Source organism: Gymnoscopelus braueri (genome assembly GCF_963280865.1).
Source record: "Gymnoscopelus braueri genome assembly, chromosome: 18".
Classification (NCBI taxonomy): Eukaryota; Metazoa; Chordata; class Actinopteri; order Myctophiformes; family Myctophidae; genus Gymnoscopelus; species Gymnoscopelus braueri.
Window position 1 is genome coordinate 17095661 of NC_137618.1, and position 26018 is coordinate 17121678.

The 26018-nt window shown below is 39.2% G+C and overlaps 2 protein-coding genes across 3 annotated transcripts in view; both read left to right on the forward strand.

Annotated features, from left to right (window-relative positions):
- The window catches only part of tfpia (tissue factor pathway inhibitor a), a 55356-nt gene extending 33965 nt beyond the window's left edge, over positions 1–21391 (forward strand). For both annotated transcript variants that reach the window (XM_080412560.1, XM_080412559.1), the window contains exons 3-7: positions 10364–10540; positions 13587–13658; positions 14519–14575; positions 19065–19250; positions 20680–21391. In XM_080412560.1, coding sequence (XP_080268686.1) covers positions 10364–10540; positions 13587–13658; positions 14519–14575; positions 19065–19250; positions 20680–20744 — 557 coding nt within the window. In that variant the 3' untranslated portion in view covers positions 20745–21391. The remainder of the gene's footprint in view (positions 1–10363; positions 10541–13586; positions 13659–14518; positions 14576–19064; positions 19251–20679) is intronic.
- A 1270-nt stretch (positions 21392–22661) lies between these two features.
- The window catches only part of LOC308073629 (calcitonin gene-related peptide type 1 receptor), a 51820-nt gene continuing 48463 nt past the window's right edge, over positions 22662–26018 (forward strand). Inside the window, exon 1 of the mRNA XM_080412650.1 lies at positions 22662–22803. The gene's annotated coding sequence lies outside the window, so the exon portion shown is untranslated. The remainder of the gene's footprint in view (positions 22804–26018) is intronic.

Genomic DNA, 26018 nt, shown 5'->3' on the forward strand with positions numbered 1-26018 from the left:
AGACAGACAGAGGCATTCATGCTCTTGGAAGAAATGGTATGTAAAGTCAATTATTATTATTATTCTGGGACTCTTTTACCCTTACTCCTAGAACTTTTGTATTCACATATTATTATTATTAAACTTGATGTTAAGCGTGGCCACATGGACATTTGCCCATATCACATGTACAGGTACAGTGTAACACAAATGATGGAAGATACAATAGAAAATATGTACATAATATTTTGAGTCAACTTTCTGATACACACCCCAGAACGTTTCACTGGCATGAACCTGTGGTACTTAGTTTTAAAGCAGTTTGGCTAAAGCTACAATCTATAACACCTCCACGTCCAACCACTACAGATGAGCTAGTTATTAACATTCTGTACCCTACAGATTGGTTAATTTGGGATATTTGTGTGAGGAACTAAAGTCAATACTTTGGAAGCATTCATTTCTGAAGCAAAATATATATCTCCCGGCCTAGAGGCCGACTTATCACGTTTGTCTGTGATAAGTCACAATGCTTTTCTTCTCAATGGCAAAGAGAAATGTTTGCCGTCATAAAGTTTATTGTGTGCACAGCATGCATAATTCAATCAGGCAACAAGATAATCACCAGTCCATTTGCACCTGATGGCAGCAGCCTAGACTAGAGATAGGCCTACATTCAATTTAAAAGCATCCCCATTATTCAACACGCACAAATCTGCATTAAAGTGACTCAGGGAATGGTAGCTCCAGCAAAGGTGACATTAAATAAAGCTTGCCGTCTGTTCCGTGACTGAAGTGTGGGGCTGCCGGGTGTCAACACAGTGTCAAAGTCACATGCCAAAACATTACAATGGGTTTGTCTGGCTGCCAAGTCCTGAGTAGAACACTCACAAAGCTCTTTCATCATTTGGAAAGTTAGACTGTGCCATACTGCGAGGGACAAAAAAATAAAAGGAAAGGGTCTCTAGTGGTAATGGTACTGTACATTTAATAGGCTGTTTTGTTTTTGCGTGTTATATATTAGCTTTCATGGATACTTTTATCCTCCACCACCACCACCACCACATCATAAGTTCCTGTATTTCAAGACAAGTCAAGACAGAGTCAACACTTGACCTTGTGTTAGTGTACTTGCTCTATACATTATGCTAACCAGGACAGCTAATTAATCACTCTCAGCCTGGCACCCACATCTTGGGCATGTCATTATACTGTAGGCAAAGATTTACAGAAATTTCAGAAATAGCAGATCAGCACATCGCATCATGAGTCATGACGTGTTGTGAGCTTGTGGATCGGCTATTTTCACCACTCGATACGGTCATATTCTGTGAAATTCAACTTCTGCATTCGCCTATGGACAATTATTATGAACATGAGCTACATAAACGAGTTCAAAAGGAAATGTTATGCACATCCATATGTTCTTTCACTGCTGCAGTACAATGTATCAAAAGCATCAGCAACAGCATCAAAAGAAAACGTCTGCACGACAACTTACTGCTACAAATATCTACAGGAAGCCCAAACCTTTGGTTGAAACATGGCATTTGCGCAGTAAAGTGCAGCAAGGAGCAGCAGCAAGCCGTTATGGAGACTTTTTATTTTGATGCTAAACAAACAAGTTTCCATATGGCTCACATGCATGGGGATGCATGATCAATAGCTTGCCGTCTTTGATCTGGATTTTTGGATCACGACCAGTTTGATTGAGTCAGTATAAGCTTAAAGGGTAATTCTCACAGGCTGTGAAATGTTATTTGACCATTTGAGAACCCATTTCAGAATGTCATTGTACTCTCGTCTCTCGCTCTACAGACAGAGCTTCTCCTTAGAAATCCCCTCTCCTCAACCGCTCAGAAACGCGAGGCATTCGTGTTTTCCCCTGCCTTTCCAGTGGAGCGCCCCGGCAACAGGGAATACAAACAAACCAACAACAATGGCAGCTCTCAGGAGGAAGAAGTTCATGTGAGCGCTTCTCATAGTTATGAAATGCTTCTAACCTTTCTTACAGGCGATGTGTGTGGCAGCAAATAGTGATCATCACGTAATTACGTAAAAACTATAACAACAGAACGTGTCCTGATAACATTAACATTGTGAAGAGCGTTGCGGAGAAACAGCACAGGATACTACATCTGTTGCTTAGCAAAGACTTCTCTTCAGCCCTGACACTCTTGTGTTACACCACGATGAGTCATAGGCCATTATTTGTCAAAGAATTCCTCTGCTCTGATGTTGCTGCGAAGCCTCTCCTGTGAGAGGTCAGACGCTTAATCACACAGAGTCAGACATCGGCTCTTTAAATAAATATATATATCTCGACTCAAAGCTCAGCTTAGTCTATGTAAGACAGACTTATAAGAAAAAATAAAAGAGAGAAAGAACTAAATCTCAGCTGTCAGAATGAACAATAGATATGGCAGAACTGAAAAGAATGAGCCCGCCTCGCTGAGATCACAACCAGCGATACAGCATTTAAGTATCTCAGGGCTGTTATTATTCAGCCTGGCTCATTTACTGACATAATCACTGTGCACTGAGAACTTATTACGCTCAGCACAGTTCTTCCTGCCGACTGTGATGGACCTCTAACCCTTGGACACTACTGTGTCAATCCCATAAAATGCTGACCTATATTTTCATATGGGTGGCCGATGTATTTCAGACATAATAACAGGCTTCATTTCTACTGCACATGTCTATTAAAAAGAATAATGTCCTTTTCAGACAACTGCGCACAATGGTAGATGAATTCCAATTTGGTAAACAATAACATGTAGGGCCAGGCCTGAAATAAAGATGGGTTTTCTGAAGAATGAGTAATGCAAAGAAAAGGAGACAAAAATACCTAAACATGAATTATATAACAGCCTCTCCATTAAAATTGGCTTATGGGTGGTCGGTGGGTCTGCATCACAGACGTAACATCTAGATTTGATTGTCCAAATCTGGTCACAGAGGCCTGAACATCTAGTGTTTTTCTGTATTTTGATTGTAAGCAATAAGCATTTCTATATAGGGTGTTTGTTCATTAACAGCTTACAGTCTGTGTAAGGCAAGGCAAGGCCGATTCATTTGCATAGCCCATTTCCAAGGTCATTCTGAGTGTTTTACACAAAACATAAGTCATGACACAGCATAACAGGGGTCTCCCCATCTCTCCAGCTTTTTAGTAAACAGAAACTACATTTTCTTTATCCAACTTGAAGAGAGAGCTCCTCATAGATCATTTAACAGCTTCAATGTTATAGTGTTCCAGTTCTAATTGTGTCCGATTTTCTTTGAGAGATGGGAGAGACTCGTGTTATTGAACAAACCCTCTACAGCAATGAATACTATCGGATTATAAAGCTATTTAACCCATTAAGACCTGAAGCCGATTCTATAAATGTCTCCTAAATCCCAACAGTATTCTGAAAAAAATATTCTATATCAGTGGTGCTCAAACTTTTTCATGTCAAGGACCCCCAAACTTAAAAGTATTTGGCCGCTGACCGCCATCTCAAAATATGTTGTTCCAGGGACCCCCAAGAAGTAAAGATTTGCACCCATTTCACGATTTTTCAAAAATAGCAGATCTACTGCGCGGCACTCGGTGCCGCGCTATGAGCTTGTAGATCTGCTATTTTCTAATAGCCAAAGTGTAAAATAATGCTTTTTAGCTCAAATCTAAAAATTACACAAATGCGTTCCATGTCTTAAATGGGTTAACTAAAATATCATTAATCTCTGCACTGTACTACTAATGCAGAAGTGCTATAAAAACTACTTGATTGATCCGTTTCTGGAATAAGTGCTGTTGACTTTTGTATCATGTGTGGCATATGTCTGTCTCCACCTAGTGGCCAAGGTGCGTTATGTTTCCTTGGTCATCATTAGTGGTCTTGTTTACAAGGAGGACCTGGCAAAGAAAAAACACCTGCCAGGACATCTTGTTACAGACAGAAAAACAAGAGAAAAATTGCGAGGCCAGAGCAAACTATGAAACGGTGCCAATGCAATCACCATGATAAAAATAAATGTCAATCTTCTACAGTTCTAACAATTACTTCACTGCTAAACCCCTACTGTTGGTCTTAGGGGGAGTGTTAGACAACCACGTCTAGTCTACTTCTGAATCTGCCTGTTGCCTATACCGCTTGTGGAGGAACACTATTCCTCCCAGCTCCATGCCCTGCCCAACTGAACAGAACTTCCTTGAACACGGCCAATTGTGTTCGTCAGAGAGCCCAGCTGACCCGGAGACACCGTGGAGGATTCTAAACCAAGTCTCCATGGCGGTGGGCAGGTACTTTACCCCTGCACCACCCGGACGCCGAGAAATGATTAGCTTAGGTTTCAAATCCTTTTCCAAACTGCAGGGGTTTAATGATTTTTTTTGTAGTAGTGAAAATTATATTTCAGGTATGAAAAGAATACACAGGATTACTCTCCCTCGAACTCACGCTGGCCTGTCTTAACTGTTGAAGTCAATTTGGGGGAAATATTGAGTCAAGTCCAGTCTGGAGAGCAGCCTGCTCAGTGGGACATTATGATTTCCACCCATTGGTTATTAAAATGGTCTGACTGATAGTGATAATTCCCCAGCAAAACATAAATCACCCTTCCAACACCTCCAGTGCCTTCATAAGAGAATTGTGATTGTGAATTATCCCATTTAGACCCTGAGGCCGATTAAAAAAATGACTTCTAAATCCTAACAGTTTTCTGAAAAACGTATGTCAGTGTGGTGCTCAACCTTTTGCATGTCAAGGACCCCCAAAATTATATGTATTTGGTCGTCGACCCCCATCTCAAAATGTTTTGTTCCAGGGAATATATATATATTCAAAGATTTGCGGCAATTTTCTCAATTCTTGAATAGCCAAAGTATAAAATAATGGTTAAAGTGGTTAAAATATAGCAAAAAATCTAAAATGACACAGATGCTTTCCCGGTTTTAATGGGTTATTCATCACTGCATCGCCAAACCAACAGCTGTAGACTGCCCTCTGATATTTCTCTTTTCCCTGTGCTTTTAAGTCAGTGTCACCTTGTGAAATTTGTAGATGTCACCATGTAATGGCATTTTAATTATGGTCACCCACTGGGAAACGGGTGGTAATCAAAAGACGGATCAGATCAGTGGGAAATGCAGGAGAAAGAAAAACCTGTCCGTCCAGGCTATGGGACCGTGAGTGACCACGAGTACAGATTCTTTAGCCTGCGGGGACCGTGGCTGCAGCCCATGGCAAAAATGTTAATAAACAGATTACATTTGGGAAAGGATTGATTGGTGATCCCAATGAGGAGAAACAATATGGCTAAGGACAGATGGACAGAATTTTGTACTTTTTATATTAGGTTGCACTAATACATATTGAACTGCAGGGACACTTTCACTTTTAAGAGGAGTAATGAATCCTTCACCAGTTGAAAGTAAAAATTAACCATAAGCCTGGCTCCCAGATACGCAGTGGTGTAAAGTAAGTACAATTTTGAGGTACTTTTACTTTACTGGAGTATTTCCAATTGTCTATACTTTTACTTCTACTCTCCACTACATCTCGGAGGCAAATATTGTTTTATTATATATAGTTACTTTGCAGATATAAATTATTACATTTAGGGGTGTGCCGATACACTAATTTCACCAAACGATACGATACGATATTTGGCTCACAACTTCGATACGATTTCGATACGATACGATACGCACTTTTTTTATTATGAAAAATATATGGGGGAGAAAAAAAGCAAATGCAAACAAATAATTCTGTTTTTGCATTATTCAGATATGCGAACTTGTAGCTTTTCAGCTACAATAGCCGTTTTGAATCAAAATAGGGCAATAGTGTGATACCTGACCCGAAAAAAAAACATGTTGTCACCCTTTTCACCTCGGGGCTGTTTGCATGCCTGATTATTATTATTGTAAAAACGATATTGTTTTAAAACGATATTTTTTTTTTCTCAAAACGATACATATCGTCACGAAAACGTATCGCGATATATCGCGGGACGATATATCGGCACACCCCTAATTACATTATAAAACATACATTAACCACTTTAGCCTGAATTTATACGTAGGCTATTTGAAAATAGACGATCTACAAGCTCACAACGCGTCGCGATGCGACGCGTTGTGAGCTTGTAGATCGTCTATTTTCTACGAGCTTGTAGATCTGCTATTTTCAAACATGTTAGTACTTTTACTTTTGGTACTTTAAGTACATTTTGATACCAATACTTTTGTACTTTAAAATTTTGAATTCCGGACTTTTACTTGTAACAGAGTACTTCTACATCGCAGAATTGATACTTTAAATTAAGTAAAACATTTGAGTACTTTTTCCACCACTGCAGATACGTTTTTACGGGTTTTTGTTTCCCTTTGGCTTTGATTTATGAAACACAGAATTGGTTTAGAAAACACAAAAGTTTTTTTTGTCAAATGTCTTCAGATGATTGACGGCCACTCCAGTTAAATATTCTAATTAAGTGTGCCCACAGATGAACTTGGTTATCATCGCTTAAGGGATTTCTTTTTTTCTTTTACTGTAGCTACAGGATTCTGGCATTATGCCAGTAAAATGAGCTGGATAACGGTGTCCTACAAATGAGTCCAAAATTAAATCAATCACTCAGAACTGTGATGTGATAGAGAGAGAGAGAGAGAGACTTTTGCCTTAGTGTGTTTGAATTGTGTGTGTATGTGTGCGTGCATGCGTGCACGAATGGCATCACTCCAAGTCTCTGGACACAAAAAGTTAATGTGGACTCTGATAGCGCGAACTTCAGCAAGATGAATGAGCTCATAACTCATATCTCAGAATTATCATGAGCCAATTTTGCTGACAGAGGGCAGATATTTTGTGTTTTAATGCACAGATGACTGGATCGTATTTGAAGGACAAGGATTGAACGGAGCACAATCCGGGCCTCCGGCAGCTTGTTCATTTGTTATTCCTATTGGAACAAATCCAGTTAGCACGTTGGCAAAGTTGCGAAAGTTACTTTCAAATTACAATTTAATGTTCCAGATCGCTGATACAGCTGTTTGAACCTGAAATGTAACAATGTAATTCAAAATAAGCTGCACTCCGGTTTCCTTCAGTCACAATGCCTTCTGAATATATCGACCGTGCAAGCACTTCAGTCCGTGCAGTTTACAGACTATCGTATTAAGTTTACAGAACCATTATCAAGAATGATTTTGAGATCTCAATCAATACCCTTTTCCATCAAAGATATTTTGAGTTCTTCAGCAAGTGATTAAAGGATGCCGTTGGTGTTGGTCCCATCATTGTCAAATTTAAAAGCATACTCAACAGTACTTCATACTGGCTGAACAGGCAAATTAAAGTAGATATACAATACTTGCTTGTAGTCAGACCAGTCTGTGTAAGCCTTACACAGACTGGTCTGACTGGGCTATGCAAATTAGTCTGCCTTGCCTTGCCTTACACTGTAAGGCAAGGCAAGGCAGACTAATTTGCATAGCCCATTTCCACAACAAGGTGTTGATGACTTAAAACATACGTCATGACACAGAGCATTAAGAGAGTGCAACATAAACATTATAAAAGGACATTTGAATACAATTAAAAAAAAGAATAGTAAGAGAATGAAATTACAGTGCATAAAAACTTAACACTGTTTCTACGCATTTAGTTCTGATTCTGGAGACATGAAGCTGACCTTCCCAGACGATCTGAGAAGTGTCGATGGTTCATAATGTATCACAAGATCAGACATGTATTTTGGCCCTAAACCTTACAATGCTTTATAAACCAACAGTGGTAATAAATTCTTCACAAGACAGGGAGCCAATGTAAAAGTCTAGGAAGAATTGGAGCAATATGGTCCACTTTCTTAGTATTCGAGCAGCAGCGTTCTGAATAAGCTGCAGTCATCTGATCGATTTTTTTAGGGAGACCTGTAAGGACACAATTACAGTAGGCACGTCTACTGAAGATGAATGCATGGTAAAACTGTATTCACTGTTATGAAACTTGCCATAGTGTGAAGTTACAGGGAATAGTGAATGCTATTGCAAGTGATTTGACTGTAGGTGTAACCTTGAAAGATGAACGTATGTCTTCTCAGCGATGCCAGTCCTGTCTTTCAGACTATTTATTTATTATTCTCTCTATGATTTACTCTCGCCACCTAACTCTCTCTCTATCTGTGTCTCTCCCTTTCATTCTTCAGGACTTGTCGTTTCGTGTTTTTACCATACAAATTCAAATGCATGTGTTCACACAATAGAGAACATACAACTCAATTCCCCTCTCTCTCTTTCTCCCCCCCTCTCTTTTACTTTCTCAGAAAAACTGGTCACTTAAAGCTCTGTTTGTTTGTTTTTCACATATTTAATATGTATGATAAATCAAGAAAGAACAGAGAGGGATAATGGCGGTGAGATGATGCCGTTCAGATCCAGAAACTCAAAGGATTTATCTGACAACCTTTGGGGAACTTTGTTTTTCCACCAAGTGTATTTATTGTAAGCTGTGTCACAGCAATCATCTTCCAATCTCGCTGGGCGCCATGTCCTCCTTTCCTCTCTTAATTTAGTTTTTCTCTCCCAACAACCTCAACTCATTTCTCTGGCACAAAATGAAATAAGTAGCATGGTCTAAGGGCTACATGTGTCACTATTTCAGTTGCCTCTCCCTTTCTGGACATTCTACATTTTTGCATGTATAGATTATGGCCCAGGCCTTAGTTGTTGTCATTTGTGCCGATACGTAAGCCCTACTGTAGGTTGGATAATGAGAGCTACACTATTGTTAATTAACCACTTAAACCCTATACTTCATTGATCGGGGGTCCTTAAGTTTGACATTTTGACCCAAAGCGGTGGGTCTTGACTTTAACATTATCGTGCATATTCAACCACTACAACCCAATATAGCTAGGCTACTTTATTGACCAGGGTCCCCCAGGGGTCTATCATTGTCCATCTATACCAAATCTCTTTGATTAAAACAGCCAATCTATGAGCTCACAATGGATCCCAACATGAGTTTATACGATCAACTTTTCCTTTTATAACTATCTAAAAAGGTCATGTTATGCTCTTTACTGGACAGCAGTAGACAGACACCTAGCCCTACCCTGGTCTACGCCAGTATTGCAACAAAGTATTGATCAATATACTTTCTTTTCTGTAAATAAGTTAGCAAGCTTTGATAAATAATTACAATCTCTTGGAGCACTCTGGTAGCTGACCATGTGGTCCAGCAAGCAAGCAAGCATATTATTCACACATTCACATCCCTCTTCTCTGGCTTTGATAGCCTGTCTTGGCTCAGTAAATCAAAAGGAAAATAAATCTCTTGGAAAACTTTTAACATCCATTAAACTTTGCCTCCTCCACTCACAAGAAGTCAGCTTTATGCCTAATGTTATACTCTGTCGTGCACTGGAGCATAAATTGGGCATTAGAACAGTCTTAGGTAGATCAGTTAATGGGGCTGATTCCTTCTTATCACTAAGGGAAAACGAAGCTAACCTCCAAAGATTGATTATCTTTGCTTTAGTGAAAAATGCATTTTGTAAAAATTGCATTGCACATCAGAAGGTGAACATAAACACGTGTCACACATTCAACTTTAATTCAGCATACAGTGAAACAAAGCAAATTTGCACTATGGTTTTGCACGCAGATTATGTAGAAGAAGTAGTAGCAGCTCTGATCAAATTAATCTCTTGTTTTATGGCGTGGCTTCTCAGAGCCAAGCTGCCTATAGGGCCTGTCTGTCAGGCTACTCTCGCAAACTGCATGACCGATGTTGTGCGTACTGCCAGTTGGCCACAGTTTTTGTTTTCAGATGTGTTTTATAGTTTTTGAAATATTTAACTTACTGTACATTTTTCAATCGAAGTCAGTCGGGCTCTGATCGGCCTGAAACTGTCCAAATTTGTAGTCGTGCGTCATAATGTCATAGAAGGCCGCTGAAGACATAGGGGTGTCACAGGCTGGCCACATGAAGTCCAAGATCCACTTTAGATTATTTATTTTGTTGGCTTTGATTTGTTATGCCTTTATTTAGAGAGGGATAGGGAAAGTAGGCTGACAGGAAATGGGGAGAGAGATGGGGGGGGTGACACGCAGCAAAGGTCGTCGGGGACGGGAGTCTAACCCGCAACATGCTGTCAGGCTGGCATTGCAGCCAAGGGTGCCTGGACCGTCACGCTACGGCCCCAGGCCCCAAGATCCACTTTAGAGCAATGCCATTACCATGTGGGTACTGAGATTCACCTGATTAAATAATTGTATTACCATTTTTAGTTATAACAGCAGTCACTTAATCTTTCTTTCTTTTTCTCTCTATAATTTACTCTCATCACATACTGTACACCCCCCCCCCCTCCTCTCTCCCTCACCCAGTTGAAAAAAGCCCCTGTCATTTGGAGGAAGCCCCTGGCCCCTGTCGTGGAATGATGACGCGCTATTTGTATGACAGCGAGAGTCAGGAGTGCAAACACTTCTTTTACGGCGGCTGCTTTGGCAACGCCAATAACTTCGAGAGCATGGCGTTGTGCCAGGCAAGATGCCAGAACCAAGGTAAGGCGACTGAACTACTGTGGTCATATAGAGAGAGGCTGAGTCTGAGCCCAGGCAATAAAGACAGCTGTGTCACCTACCACCCCAGAACATACTGTATCTGCAATATAATATAATGTAATATAATAGCTAGAGAAATGTTTTCTTGTTTTTGAACAGAGTATTACTCAACACAAACCCCATATGGCAGGTTAGCGTCTGAGGTCCTCTAAATTTCAAGTATTTAGTTACATGTGATGTGATCGAAAGCTCACAATGCGGTGCAACGCAACACTTTGTGAGCTTGTAGATCTGCAACTTTAGTCGAATGTTCACCTATTTGTCAAATGTCCGCTTATTATGGACCAGAATAGGGATGCTAGGGTTCATGTTAATTGGGCAAAATAGAGAAACAATATTACTTGTTGTTCTGTATTTACACTATGTCTAAAAACCATTTAATGGCCTTAATTTATATACTGCTGCACTTACACAGAGCCATCGCTCCTTCATTTAATTGCCACAGAGAAATGCAGAGATAGCCTCATTTCAGAAATGTGACATATTCAAAATTAACTTTTTGATGGATTTTTGCAGAGCATGAAATCACGTTCCACCTTGATTTAGCATTTAAATGGTTTTGGAGTACAGTAGCAGAAGCACATTTAATTATGCTAGACTCGGGCTCCATTTGGAAGACATTTAGATATTGGATTTGTCAAAGAAATTAACGAGCAAGTTGTTCTACTGTGACGGATTCCAGCCGACAGTCTATGTTATATTGAAATCAATGTAGACAAGTGTGGAGAGTAATTTCAAATGAATGCTTCTGTCAGTTTTTATTAGCAACTTTAAACTATGCCTCTTGGGAGCACTGGGCTTAAAGGAGAATTCCGGACAAATTAAGTGTTATCTTTGATGTCTCGTTACTCACCTACCGATGTGAAAAGTAGCGTTCTTTTTTTTCATATATTCCCCTGTCGTCATTTTTTAAACACCCTCCGTTGTTATAATGGGAGCGTGAGGGTTAGTGAAATTCGTCTATTATAACCGACGCAAAGTTGTTTTTTTCACTACTAGTATTCATAGTAGAGTCTCATGATAGTCAAACATGCGTTGAAACTATCTGCGAGGCTGCCGTCAATGGCGAACGATTTAACACTGGTTGCTTGTTTCTTCCAGAACCTGGCAACTCGTGTTGCCAGATTCTGGAAACAAGCAACCAGTGTTAAATCGTTCGCCATTAACGGCAGGCTCGCAGGAATTTTCAGCGCATGTTTGACTATCATGAGACTCTACAATGAATCGTAGTAGAGAAAAAAATAACATTGCGTCGGTTATAATAGACGAACTTCACTAACCCTCACGCTCCCATTATAACAACGGAGGGTGTTTAAAAAATGACGACAGGGGAATATATGAAAAAAAAGAACGCTACTTTTCACATCGGTAGGTGAGTAACGAGACATCAAAGATAACACTTAATTTGTCCGGAATTCTCCTTTAATCCCCTTTTCTTACAGTGCCAAAGCTATTGAATTAAAACTTTTATGTTCTATAGTTATATAGTATACTCATGTTACTACAACTGTAAACACTTAAAACATTCAATTAAAATTGATCATTAGGCATGTAACGATTCACTCAACTCACGATACGATTCGAATCACGATTCGAGGTTCACGATACGATTTTTCACGATTTTTAAGCACATTTATTTTCGAGACAAATTACTGAAAAACCTTGATTATTTCTCTTACAAAAATCATGTATTTTTTAACAACTGTATTTTCTCTTGTCCTCTTCTCAATATATGAAATTAAGCCTTTTTTATTATTCATGAGGTACATGCATTAACTGTAAGGTACACATTAAGACATATACTTTTTTATCTGTAAAATAATAACTTTAAATATATAAGTATTATGAAATAAATGAATTTTAAAACATATGTCCCAGATGAAATAAATTATAAAGAAAACCTCCAAATAAACAAATTAAGGCTTAGCCTTTGTTCCAAGCTTGGGATTTACAAGTAATTTTTTATCTGTGCTATATTCTCAGCATTCTGTACACATTTATGTAATAAGGGAAACTGTTTTAAACTGCTCCAAATGAGATTAGATTAAACATTTATTGATTAATATCAATGTAATTCGCTATATATCTGACAGACAGTGTTGAAAGGAGTTTGACGTTGTCAGCAGTCTGATACAATTGTTAAATTATCATTATTCATATAGATTATTATTCATTGTACTCTGCAGCGGCAGCCGCACCGAGGCGCTCCAGAATTAGCCGTTTTCATTAGAAGCCTATCAGTTGTATGTTTCCTACAGAGTTTAAATCAGACAGGCTAACAACAGCTAACAATATTGTCAGATGGGGGAGGGGGTAAACGGTATAGTTTGGGCTATTCATCAATCAAATAAACATGTTTACATGCGACGCACATTTCCCTCTTTATGCAGTGCGATCGCCTAGTTGTTTAGATTTCATAGACAGAGAGGACGTGAACCCCACTCTGCCGTTCATAGCCTGCCGTTGAGTGAGTGAAGAAGAGACCGACGGAGAAAGCTATGGTGGCCCTGAGGGGACAAAATAGTAGGCGGATAAAAAGGAATGGAGTCTGACTCGATTGCGCCCTCTGCTGGTTGCATCGCGATGTCATATTTTATTGCATCGATTTAAATCGTCACCACTTTGAATCGATTTAAATCGATATACGATAAATCGTTACATGCCTATTGATCATAGGTGATTGTAGGGTTAGGCTTAATTTATTCAGAGGCATTTAATTGGATGCATTCGAACCATAGGCCAACTTGAAAGGCCCAGCTACAAACTGACATTTCAAATGGATACGTTATACTTATAACTGCAAAGATGCTTTCCAATTTCCACTTTTCACTAACACCAACAGAATAATAAGACTAGAAGCATGACAGCCGTGCAATGAAGATGATGCACAACTAGGATAATGGAGCACTCAATCGATGGTATGGAACGGAACCTTCCCCTGAATGACATAACTTAATAAATATACATTTTCATCCTTTGAGTGCAGGAACCACCACCAAGGCAACAAACGTCGACAGTGTGCAACCAACGAGAGAATCTAGGATACAGCCTCTCACTGGTGAGAATAACACACAGCTGACAGCTCTATCGCTATTCGTCACCACAAATACGCAGTGTGTGTGTGTGTGTGTGTGTGTGTGTGTGCGTGTGCGTGTGTGTAATAGGATCAGACTCTTCATTAACCGCTCAAACCCTATAGAACTCGTTGACCAGGGTGCCCCGCGGGTCTGTACCATGTACAGTATATACGGTAGTATTTGGCACTGTTAACCATACAAACAGTGTCTAACGCAAGTGCCGAGTGCCGCGCTACGAGCTTGTAGATCTGCTATTTTTGAAAAATCTGGAAAATGGGTGGTGTGCAAATTAATATATTTATATTCTTTTGAAGTGAAGATTTTTAACTCAAATCTTTGCTTCTGGGGGTTCCTGGAACAACATATTGAAAGATGGGGGTCCACGAAAATACATGTCATTTTGGGGGTCCTTGACATGAAAAAGTTTGAGCACCACTGATATAGAAACATACGTATTTTCAGAATACTGTTGGGATTTAGAAGACATGTGTAGAATCGGCTTCAGGTCTTAATGGGTTAAGTACTGTAATTCATTACACACCAAACCCAAGAAGTGACAATACTAACAGTGCCTAACCTCGACTAAAACGTATTAATGGATGCATAAATACAAGATAAAGATAAATCATTATTAACAACGCAAACTGTGGTAGAAGAAAGTAAGCAAACAAACAAGCAATACATAACTGACATTTTTGTGTAGTTATTATGCCTGATAGGAGGTCTATGTTCAACATCCATACAATGTGCAATCTATCTTCAGATAAAAGCAGAACATATTTTCGTAACACCTCTGTAAATGATTGATAACTTAATTAAGTTGTTTACTTGTTTTTTTCAGGGGACATTGCCTTGAGCCAACCACAGGTGCATCTCCGCAAGCCTCCCAGAGAGACAGGTGAGAACACTGATTACGAGTTTAGATTGTAGCCTGTGGCTTGCATGATGGGAAAACAATGTACCCATCAAAAACAACTCCAAAGATGATCGTGTATTCAGTGACAGTTGTTGCATTGGGTAACAATGATTACTTGTCAAATCTGGGATGTTATTAGTGTACAGTACATTGTGGCTCTGTAGAAGGTAGAGCCGTGTATAAGAGGTTCTGTTTGTGAGTCAGTGTGTGTGTCTATATGTCTGTCTGGGTTTTGCAAATCGCCGACATTTCTAGTGCACTCTGCCTGTAGGCCAAAACATATTTTTTTTGACAAATTGAATTGAATTTTACAATGGAAGTCGATGGCGGTCGGACAGTGCCCAAATGGAGTCATACGCCATAGACGCATCATACATCGACTGTTGTCATAGACTGGACACGTGAAGCCTGAGATCGCACATGAAGCCACACCGGTATTAGACCCCGTCTGTTTTAGCTTCTATTCATCAATCAAATCGATTAAGTTACTTTACAGCAACATCCTGCTTTGCACTCGTCTAACACACATTTACACTTACAGTACACAATGACTGTGGCTACAACCCCAGTCCTCTACTGTTAGCTAAATGAGGGATTATTGTGTATTGCTCAAGGAAATTAAATTCTTTAGAGTAAAGCTTATGTTTAGGGACCAGTCGAAATTTACATAAGGGGGGGCATGGAGGAAAATAGGGGAGGGTCATGCCTTTCTAATTTTGGTCCAAGGGAGGGTCAGCTAATTTTACTTTGAATCCAAGGGAGGGTCATGCAATTTTGAATTGATAAAATAGTCCGTTTTTTATATACCTTTTTAGTACAGCAGAACAGTGGTCAATGACCCCTCTCCATTTCAAAGGATACAAAGAATTCAAATCAAGTAACACCTTGTCTATTTAGAATCAATGACGGTCGTTAACAAGCCATCAACGCACAGCGAGTGTGAACGACCCAGTCAAATCTATTCAGCGTCTTAACGATGGTGGTTGAACAATTAAGCAAAACTTCAACAGGCGTTATTGGAGAGATGCATTATAAATAGGCCTACTATAACTGGATATTCATAATCATTTGAAGTAATTCTGTGCATGTGATTAATGTGGATCTATATGGACAGTTGTGTATAGATGCCTAGCTCCACAAGTAAAACCAGAAGCATCAGGCCATAATTGATAGCCTAATTTGTTTTATGTAGGCAACAGTGTAGTTGTAGTCACTGTAGTTGATAATTAAAAGGGCAGAGTGACAAAAGTTTTAAACTACTGGTTACCAAATATTCAACTTTCTTCAACCTGACCAGGATTCAATGGGTTTCCCACATGTAAGATGAGAACACTATCCATTCTGCTACCACTACTACAGATACACTGTGCATTTAGCAAGACTGACTACACTACAGCAATGTTCTAATCAATGTGGAAAGCAAAACATTGGACATATCAGTTTTAAATGTCATGTTGTATTTGATGGGGAGGGTTAGGGGTGTCAAGAATTTCACAATACGATACATGATGTTGGGCATGATATCGATATGATATATTATTAATGTTCTTTTCTCATGTATCATCAACATTGGCCATCATCTTATAAATAACGTTATAAAGCAAGTTAGAAACAATTACAAAGTGCTTTGTACACACAAATAAATACATTTGTGCAAGCTTAATGGAGAAGTGAAGTTCTCACTAACTATAAACCCATTGTTTCAGAGGACAGATAGACACTAATATAACAAATATAATATAATATAAGACTGCATAACTATAAATTCCACAAACCTCATATTTTTGTCATCGGGACTTTACCAACCAAGTGCAGCCTAGTTATTTCCAACAGCTAAAAAAAATCTATAATACCAGATACAGTATAATACAATCTTAGATTAGATGTAGGCCTATTTGAGAGTGCAGATGCATGTCACATTAACGAGCGTCAACGAGCATCAGCTGACACACAACACCTCCCCTCTGCAGTGCTTTAAACTGAAAGTGACTGACTGGAGTCTGTTTAATTTCTCTCCAAAATACCTTGAATATGATGGAGGACATGATTAATAATTACTATGATTATGATAAGCTTTACATTTCATATCATACAGTAAAAACTCCTAACTTTCACCGGCAAAAAAAAAGAAAGTGTTTTTTTTTTATTAAAAAAACAATTAAAAAAATATTACGATACAGTATGACATCATGACAATACCTATCATCACATTTTAATACCACGATAGGCTATATCGTGACACAATATATCGTGACACTTCTAGGCGGGGAGGGTTACTCTTTTTTTTGTAATCACTTGGGGAGGGTCATTGATTTTTTTTTTTTGTCAAAGGGAGGGTCATGGCATTTTAGATCAGGGCACATACATTTCCTCCATGCCCCCCCTTATGTAAATTTCGACTGGTCCCTTACAGGCTTGTAAAACCTCTGTAAGGATTTGTCAACAGAATAAGCCTTGTGAAGATACAGCCCCCCCCCCCCTCCCGTGTTTCTTCCCTCTACACCAAATATCTTCACCAAAAATAGCTGATGTGCAAGTTCATATTGTGATTGGCTATTTTGGGTGAATTTTGACAGAATGTTAGCCTATTACAGTATGACATGCCCAGAATAGGGACACTATAGGGTTCACGATGTTAAGTACTGAATCACAACAGAATAAGTCAACCGGTCCTCAAAGTAAAAAGTCCCAAAGTAACTGAAGTACAACTACTCTGCTAAGTTGTGCTGTCAGGGTGTTTTAACATAACCACTCAATGTGCAGCCAGGCCCCTCTGCTAGACAGCTCACCAAATTGCCTTGTGCAGTGCAGTCAAAGGGCATAAACAAGACTGTCAGTGTCTCCTCCCCATAGTCTATTTGACATTTTCCCACCTACTAATTTTGCGTGTTTCAGACGTGGGGGCTCATAGATCACTGCTTGGCATTAAGGTCCTTTCATGCTGGAACAGATGGGCCCGTCCAGAGGGTGCTAATTTAATCTCTCTCAGCTCATTGAGTCAGTTATGATTTGTTAAAATTCAATTTCAGCATTGTCAGGCAGGCCAGTGGAAAGGGGGAATTCTGTGATGCACAGGTCTGAATAGTCCCTTGTGCTGTGTTCTCATCCGTGATTGTTTTAGAACTTGAGGGGGTTCATTCTGTAATGAGGTGCTTCACTGCTTTTAACAAAACATGGGTCCTGCAGTAAATCTCACTAATATCATAAAGGCTCTACAGAATTAACTTGAAAAAAATATAATAATAATAAGATTTAGGGCAAGCACTGAATAATAAATAGAAGAAAACGTTTATTGAAGCCAGAAGAAAATCTGGAGAGGGGAGAATTTAATAATTCTTCTCTGTTTGTACTCTTTCTTTCTAGTTTTATTGTCGAATTACCTTTGTGTTGTTGGTCCTTGTTTCAGCTTTTATTGGTTGCAGTTTGTGTTTTAATTTTTTATTTATCTTTTAAGATTAATGTTTTTGTTAGGCATTTTTCTTTTTGCTTTATTTACTGCTGATAGGAGACCAGAGTATTGATAGGAGAGTATATAGAGAGGAAACTGAGGTTGGAAAGGAGGAATAACATTCAAGGGTCTCCGTCTATTATCGAACCTTGCAATTACTGTAGGTGGTCGATACACTATCCAGGTTTGCAACTGTACCAGCACGTCCCTTCATCTATGTGTATTATAGTCCACATGTAGTATTTCGAAAATGTAGAAGACAAGCCACTTTTACTCTACAGTAACTCCACAGTATTACTCTAGCAGAAAACTCTCTGCTCAGCTAAACACTGACATCTTGTGGATGCTGTGCGTATCGAGTCTGGATGTGGTGTAAGGCAGACCCTTGTGTCTAAATCAGGAGTTCTTAAACTGTTTCAGCTAGAGAACTACTTGAAGTGGAGAAAACTCCACATTTCAGATGAGATCCATGACTTTGACTGATCATTTCAAAATAATATGACATGTAATAACATACTGCATACTACTGATTTTGATAAGCTATACGTCTCAATAGATATTAGATCCAGAAAGTAAAAATGTGTGTGGAATTTTGTCACTTTAATATCGATGCAGTTTCATTTAACCCGTAACCCATTTAGACCTGAGGCCGACTCTAAAAAAAAATTCTGGAAAACTTCAAATATGTATTCAAAAATGTATGTTGTTATATACTGTACATAGCAACAAGAACCCCAAAAGGGGCTCCTGTCCTGAAATGTATAGATACAAATAGGGGTTCCCGCCCAAGCCCTACATTAGTGCATGACAAACTTACAATGTGTCACATCTATCTATCTCTTGAGCTTGTAGAATGGCCATTTTTGCTATTAAAAAAAGAAGAAAGGAAAATGAAATGTCCAAAATATGAATGCCAGGGTTAATGTTTTCAATTATAACATTCATTCCTCAAAAACGATCTCTCTAACAGATGATGGGTCTTGAATTCAACATTGATTTGTGTTGTTAACTGCCGTGTTGCAGATTTCATTCCTCCGGGGAGCTGTATCACTCCAGTGGACAGGGGAACATGTGACGGGGAAGAGAAGAGGTTTGCCTTCAACCCCAAGACAAACAGGTGTCACATGTTCCGCTACAGCGGCTGTGGAGGAAACGCCAACAACTTTTCCCACAGGAGACACTGCATGAAGACATGCATGAACATCAAAAGTAAGGGTGCAATCGTTTAAAAGAGTTCATTTCTAAAAGTGTATTCACACATCATACACAACACCACCAGCAGCTTTCATGAATGACTCTGAAATACAGGAATGGAGATCCAGTCTGTGAAAGTGTTAAAACAAGCTGACAAAAATAAAAACATCCTGAAGTGGCCATGTCCACAGAAAGTTTTTTTTATTTTTATTTTATGTTCAACAATTTTGTACTCGAGGCACCCAGGGCTCTCCTCCAAAAAATCCTGGACGCAGAGAGCGCTGAAATGCGATGTGTGTCCTAGTGTGTCTTTACCATACAAATGCAGGGCAGAAAATCAATGGCAGCTCAAAAAAACATTTCAGTGGCCCTTGAAGCTGCGATCCGGAACTTCTTTTAATGAATAAAACATTATTTAAAATCAATCTGTATGGTAGTGTATGTTAATGCAATATAACTAGTACATCTGCAGTGGTTTGGAGCTGGTCTCCCTACTCTTCCAATGAGACATTTAGCTCCTGGTGTCGGATACAACACCTACTTGTTGACAAGTAGTACTGCCTGAAGCTCATACGCTTAAATAATATCTCCCCTGACCAAGCAATGATTGCCTCTTGGATGTGCAGTAGAAATGTGGCTTCTCATCCGGGAGACCAGGGTTTGAATCCCTGGTAGGACATAAAAGTTACGGATTGCAGTTTTAATTTACACTCCATTGCAAGACGTAGTTGCTTGCCTACAAAAGAGAATGTTTAAGCTATGAATTTCAAGTAGCCTTCAAATGTTCCAAATGTGTTCAATCCGGGAACGCATCTGTGTCATTTTAGATTTTTTTAGGCTATTCAAAAACAGTAGATCAACGAGTCAATCGAGTCATCAACCGAGTGCCACGCTATGAGCTTGTAGATCTGCTATTTTTGAAAAACGTGAACATTTGTGCAAATCTTTGAATATATATATATTTTGAAAGGATTATTTTTTTACTAAAATCTTTGCTTCTGGGGATTCTACAATGTCTTTTTTTTTTTTACTTATGTTGCTATAATATCAGTGGTTCTCAAAAAAAATTCATGTCAAGGACCCCCAAAATGATATGTATTTGGCCCCGAACCCCCATCTCTAAATATGTTGTTCCAAGGACCCTCCAGAAGCAAAGATTTGCAAAAAAAGCTCATAGCGTGGCACTCGGTGCCGCACTATGAGCTTGTATATCTGCTATTTTTGAATAGCCACAGAAATCTTAAAATGACACAGATGCGTTCCCAGTCTAAATGGGTTTATCATCTTGTAAGACAAGGTGTCACTTTTTTCAAATAGCAAGAATTAAACATATTCACATTATTTATGATCTGAAAGTATTGGCACTGCCAAAAGGTGAATGGGGGCCTGGCATTTCAGATCCCCTACAGTATATTAACTTTCTCCACTCTGTTGTTTTGTGCAGCCGGGGGTAAGATGATCCGAATAAGGAAGAAAAACCTCAACAACATCTTGTTTCACCCCGTCTGAACACATGGAATTTCAATAAATCTGCTCTACTTTGGACTCACTTTTATTTATGTTTTTTATCTCCTTTTTTTATTTCACTCTATTATTTTATTTTGTAGTGCTAAAATGTTTGATCTATTCATGTTTTGCTTTGTAATGACCACTTTCGGTTCATATTTTTCTCCATATTGATGTATTGTTTTGTACTGCTAAGATATAGTAAATAAACATGTAATGTATATCCATATCGTCCTTAGCAGTGATCAGAAGCAATATATATATTTGGCAGCTTTGTTTCGACTGTTGTTTCTTTTTTCTTCTTTTTATGTCACATTATTTCACTATTATCAAAAAGATTTATTGATGCAGTTCTGACAAAAAACAATTTGTTTTGCTGATATGCGTTCTGTATAGCACTTACTATAATATTAATGCAGGTGTTGCTTTATATGTGTTTATATCACTGAGAGTATCTGCATACACAGATATCTGACAAACATAGGGAGTTGAGGTACAGCGTGTATGGCTCATGTTAATGTCTTTTTTTCCCGTTCTCAGCAATGGTTCCAGTATTTTTAATCAATGTGAATAGCTACTTTAGCAAATTAAACTGCTGCACTGTCTTTATTCCAATAGTGTCCAATAAACTCCAGTGGTGTTTCCAAGCACATACTGTACATTAATCAATGGGCTTTGCTCTCACAAAATTAGCTGTTGCTCCATTAGCCTATGCACACGGTCCATGTGTGTTTATTTGTCTGAAAAGGAGTACACACATTTTTGAGCAATTGGATGAGACGGTAATAAATCACCTCTGAAACCTTAATTTATTCTCCATCGTACTAGGGTGTCGCTTGCCAAAAAGTACAGAGCAAAGTTATTATTATTTTCTTTTTTTGCCAAGCAACACCATAGTATTATTTAGTATAAATGAGGAAAGAGGCATCATACGGTAGCCTGTGTGTACTGTAGTTGTCAATATAAAACAGGAGAGGGCAGTGTTGTATAAACAGACATTTCTGAAAGGGTCTTACTTCACTTGTGTTTTGCTTAACTGTCTTAGTACTCACAACTACAGGCTATAATAAATCGGACTGAAGCTCATGTATGTCATGTAAAATGTATGAAACAATATTGTAATTTCCAATATCAAGTTTGCTAATAAACGGTAACAATTTGCTTTGTTATTTTTTGTGTCATCTGTAAAACGAAATAAAATAAAAGTAAAATACACTTTGCTTCCATCTTACAACATAATTCTAAGTTACGCATTTATTGTGTGTTGCCCATGAGCAACTTAAGGCAAACACATCAAATACTATTTGGACTGCAGCTATGACAGCCAGGTAATGTCAAGAAAACACAATATTGTGTCTATGAAGATCACTGAAGAGGTATTAACTCAAATGTTAACCTAATTAAAATACACATGTATAGACCTGCTTTTACTACCTGATTACATACTGATTACTTTGTGGTTTCTTATAGTCCATGTTCTTTAAAAAAAAATCTTTGGCGTTTAAAGCGCCATTTAAAAAATATTATTATTATCATTATCAATCAGTGGTGGAAAAAGTACTAAAATGTTTTATTTAAGTAAAAGTATCAAGACTGCAATGTAGAAATACTCTGTAAAGTAACTCCAGTGAGTAGAAGTAAAAGCACAGACAATTGGGAACACTCCACTACAGTAAAAAACAAATACCTCAAAATTCTACTTAAGTATAGTACTTGAGTAAATGCACTTAGTCACTTTCCACCACTGATTATCATTATGATCAATTAATTGAATCAGCGCAAGCGAACCAATGGCCTGAACTAGCCAATCACAAGGCGGCAACCAACTAGCCAATGAGTGCGTGTTCCTCCTCCTGGCAATGGGATGTGTAATCTACCACCTGACAGTGTGATGAACTGTGTCTTCATTGAGCGCAGCGCGGAGCGAGGAGGAGGACAGACCGACTGACTCACTGGGGAGTGCATGGGGACACGCTCAGGATTGCTGTGACATTTCATTACTCCCAGCTTCTTTCCCTGCATTATCATCATAACATTGGATTATATATACACTCTCTCTCAGGTAAGACGAAGGAGAAGTGAGGCTGATTCTTGCTGTGTCTCACATCTCAGAGACATAGTTCTAAAGCAAGTTGCGCTGCTGCCTGCCAGCATGCCGTTTATTACATGTCGAATAGAAACACACGTTTTTGTATACGATTTGTGCACGCCTCTCCCGCTGTGCTGTACATGAATTGAAGATGAACGGCAAAGAGGGCGCGTACGTGGACCAATTTGCATGGTTTGGTAGGCCATGTGTGTCGATTTGTAGGTTACAACAAATATTGTGCAAGTATAGCCTATTATTGTGTTATAAATGAGGGAGCAGTAATGTCTCTAAACACACGGCAAAATGGCATTTCAGTGCTTTGGGACAAGACTATTCATAACTGGGTCAGAGGAATGTACATTGTGCAGGTATTAGGCTATATAAAATCTAAATCAATGTGTCATATAATATGATGACACATTGCTTTGGATTTGATATAAATGTACAGTGACAGTCTCTTCGCTTGTCACTTGAATGGGCCTGACTGCACAGTTGCACAGTGGATCTCGTGCACAGTGATGCCTGTGCCACATTAGCTCTTTAATTCTAAATTATAGGCCCGCGTGATTTTATCAACATTTCTCAAGTTAGTAGATTTGCATGCATGATGCGCCTCATTTAGGCGCATTGAGTTGACTCACTCACAGTCTACGATTACCGTGCAGGTTGAGATAATTATGTCAGACACTGTACTACTGGCTTCATGTTCATTCATAGTAGATGACATGACATTTACAGCTGCCGTCTATGAATATAAATAATAGGCGGGGGGGGGGGGGGGGGAGACCCTTACTGTCTAGCAAAAAAAAAAATCTATTTAAATAACAATGGAATTGTTCAGCCTTAATTGTAACCGATGTTTGCTGCATGGTTGCTTAAGTATTCTACATGGTTATATAAGCAGCATGATGGAAGTTATTGGGGCTGGAGAGTAAAGATGTCTGATGATCATGATTATGATGATTATGATCATGATGATTATGATCATGATGATGATTATGATGAAATTAAGTTAATGATGATGACAGATCTACTAAACATGTGCAATGGCTTGCTTAATCATAAAAGTTAGTGGGAGGGTATTTTAATAGTCAACTCTTAAAGCAAAAATAAAGTGTCCATCTCACAAAATTGCTGCAGCTTTCAAAACCATTGGGATACCATGATTTTGGTGTGTGATTCACATTCCAACAGATAACAAAGAGGGGCAGGGGGGTGGGGGTGAGGGGGGTATGAATGAACATGTGCCTGTGAAACTTGGTTTTTACTTTATTATTGTCCTGGGATGCAGGACTCCCCAGATAGTTGGGAGACTCTGAGCATGTTGAAGGTGCCAGCTGGCAGGGGAGGCATCTACTGTGGCCTGACATCAGTGGCTTGGGCCTACATTAAATGCATGAGCTGGCTGATGCACTGGGAATATCGTGCAACTGCCTGCATGGACAGCCATTGTGTCCAGGCAACTAGCACGATTCCCCCCCCCCCCCCCCCCCCACAATGACAGAAACTCAAGCATACAGTAGCTCGCTCCCTGCTCCCTAGCAGCATACATTAAGTAGCATGTCCATGGTATGGTGATGGTTTTACTAAAGTGATGGCATTCAGAGGAGCCTGCAAGAGGAATCCTATTTTCAGAGTTGGTTCACAATGGCATTCCTGCTGTGCGTTAGAATTGAATTTTCTCGCAGTCAAGTAATGAAGGACAATCCATTTCCCACAGTGTTCTGTAAGTCTAGTAATCAGGCGCTATGCTTGTCAGTGTCTCATTTTGTAGTGGTTGCAGTGGGAGTCACTTTCAAGTAGTTGTTTTGGAATAGTGTGTGTGTGTGTGTGTGTGTGTGTGTGTGTGTGTGTGTGTGTGTGTGTGTGTGTGTGTGTGTGTGTGTGTGTGTGTGTGTGTGTGTGTGTGTGTGTGTGTGTGTTTATATCACAACACTATTGGACTACAAGCTAGAGGAAAAAGTCAGCCAAAAAACATTGGAAACAATGTCTGAAGTGACTAACGCTTTGCATTTGTGAATACACCTTGTTCATACTGTGCCCAGGTGTTGTCCTCTTCCACAGGTGCAGGTTCAGTCTGATATGTAGTGAAGTGATGGAGAGTAATAACGCTAATATCATATGGTATTGTTGAAGAGAGTGGTACAGTAAGAGACATGCCAACTTCTCAATATACAGTAGGAAGGAATGTATGAAGGTCTTTTATGGCAGGTCTCACACAGATACTGTAAAAGTGTTTCCCAATATGTGATCGGGTGCATAATACAACTACCCATGGCCCATGGTTTTGCAACCAAATCTACATATATAAAAGTAAATGGCTATATGCAATAATGATCGTAATTCATTTATTAACAACAACATTAACCACAATATATATGTACATGTTATGTTAAACCATTCTCTTAAGTATAATGAATACGGCAATGAACAATAATGCTTAGTACTAGTAGTTTATACTTAGTTGCACGCCGGTGTCTCACACAGAAAATAGCCGACCTACAGTATAAGCTCGAAACGCTTGTAGATCGGCTATTTTCGGCATACGACACTGGTACGCAACAAGCATAAATCAGGCTTGAGCGTGCCCGAGGCATGCTAGGGAAGCGAGCTGGCACACCCCAAGACGGCACACAGAATTCCTCTCGCAGGCCCCACGTCTGGTGGACCCCAGCCTCAGCGAGGGCTCCCCTATTATGAGTCATAATCGCCACCATGTAGCTGAGCAAAGTAGTTATTGTCTCAGGCGGTGGGCCAAACATGAGGTCCACTGGGGTCTTCAGTTCTCGAACGAACGCAAGGTAGTTGGGATGCAACAATGCATAATTTCCTGGACTACACAGTCCAGTACGTCCACACTGCACCAGAGGCAAAGTGGACGTCCCAGTCTATCTGCCAGCAGTCATAGAGCAGTGCTTCTCAAATGTGAAGGACACCCAAATTAATATGTATTTGGCCACGGACACCCATCTGAAAATATTTTGATTTGCGCTGGAGTCGTTTGCGTTGTTTTTTGAAGATTTGTTTGAAAATAGCAGATCTTTAACCCATTAAATATCAGGTGATTAAGACCTGAGATATACAATTACAAATGTCTTCTAAATCCTAACAGTTTTCTGAAAAACCTTTGTTGCTATATCAGTGGTGCTCAAACCTTTTCATGTCAAGGACCCCCGACGTTATATGTA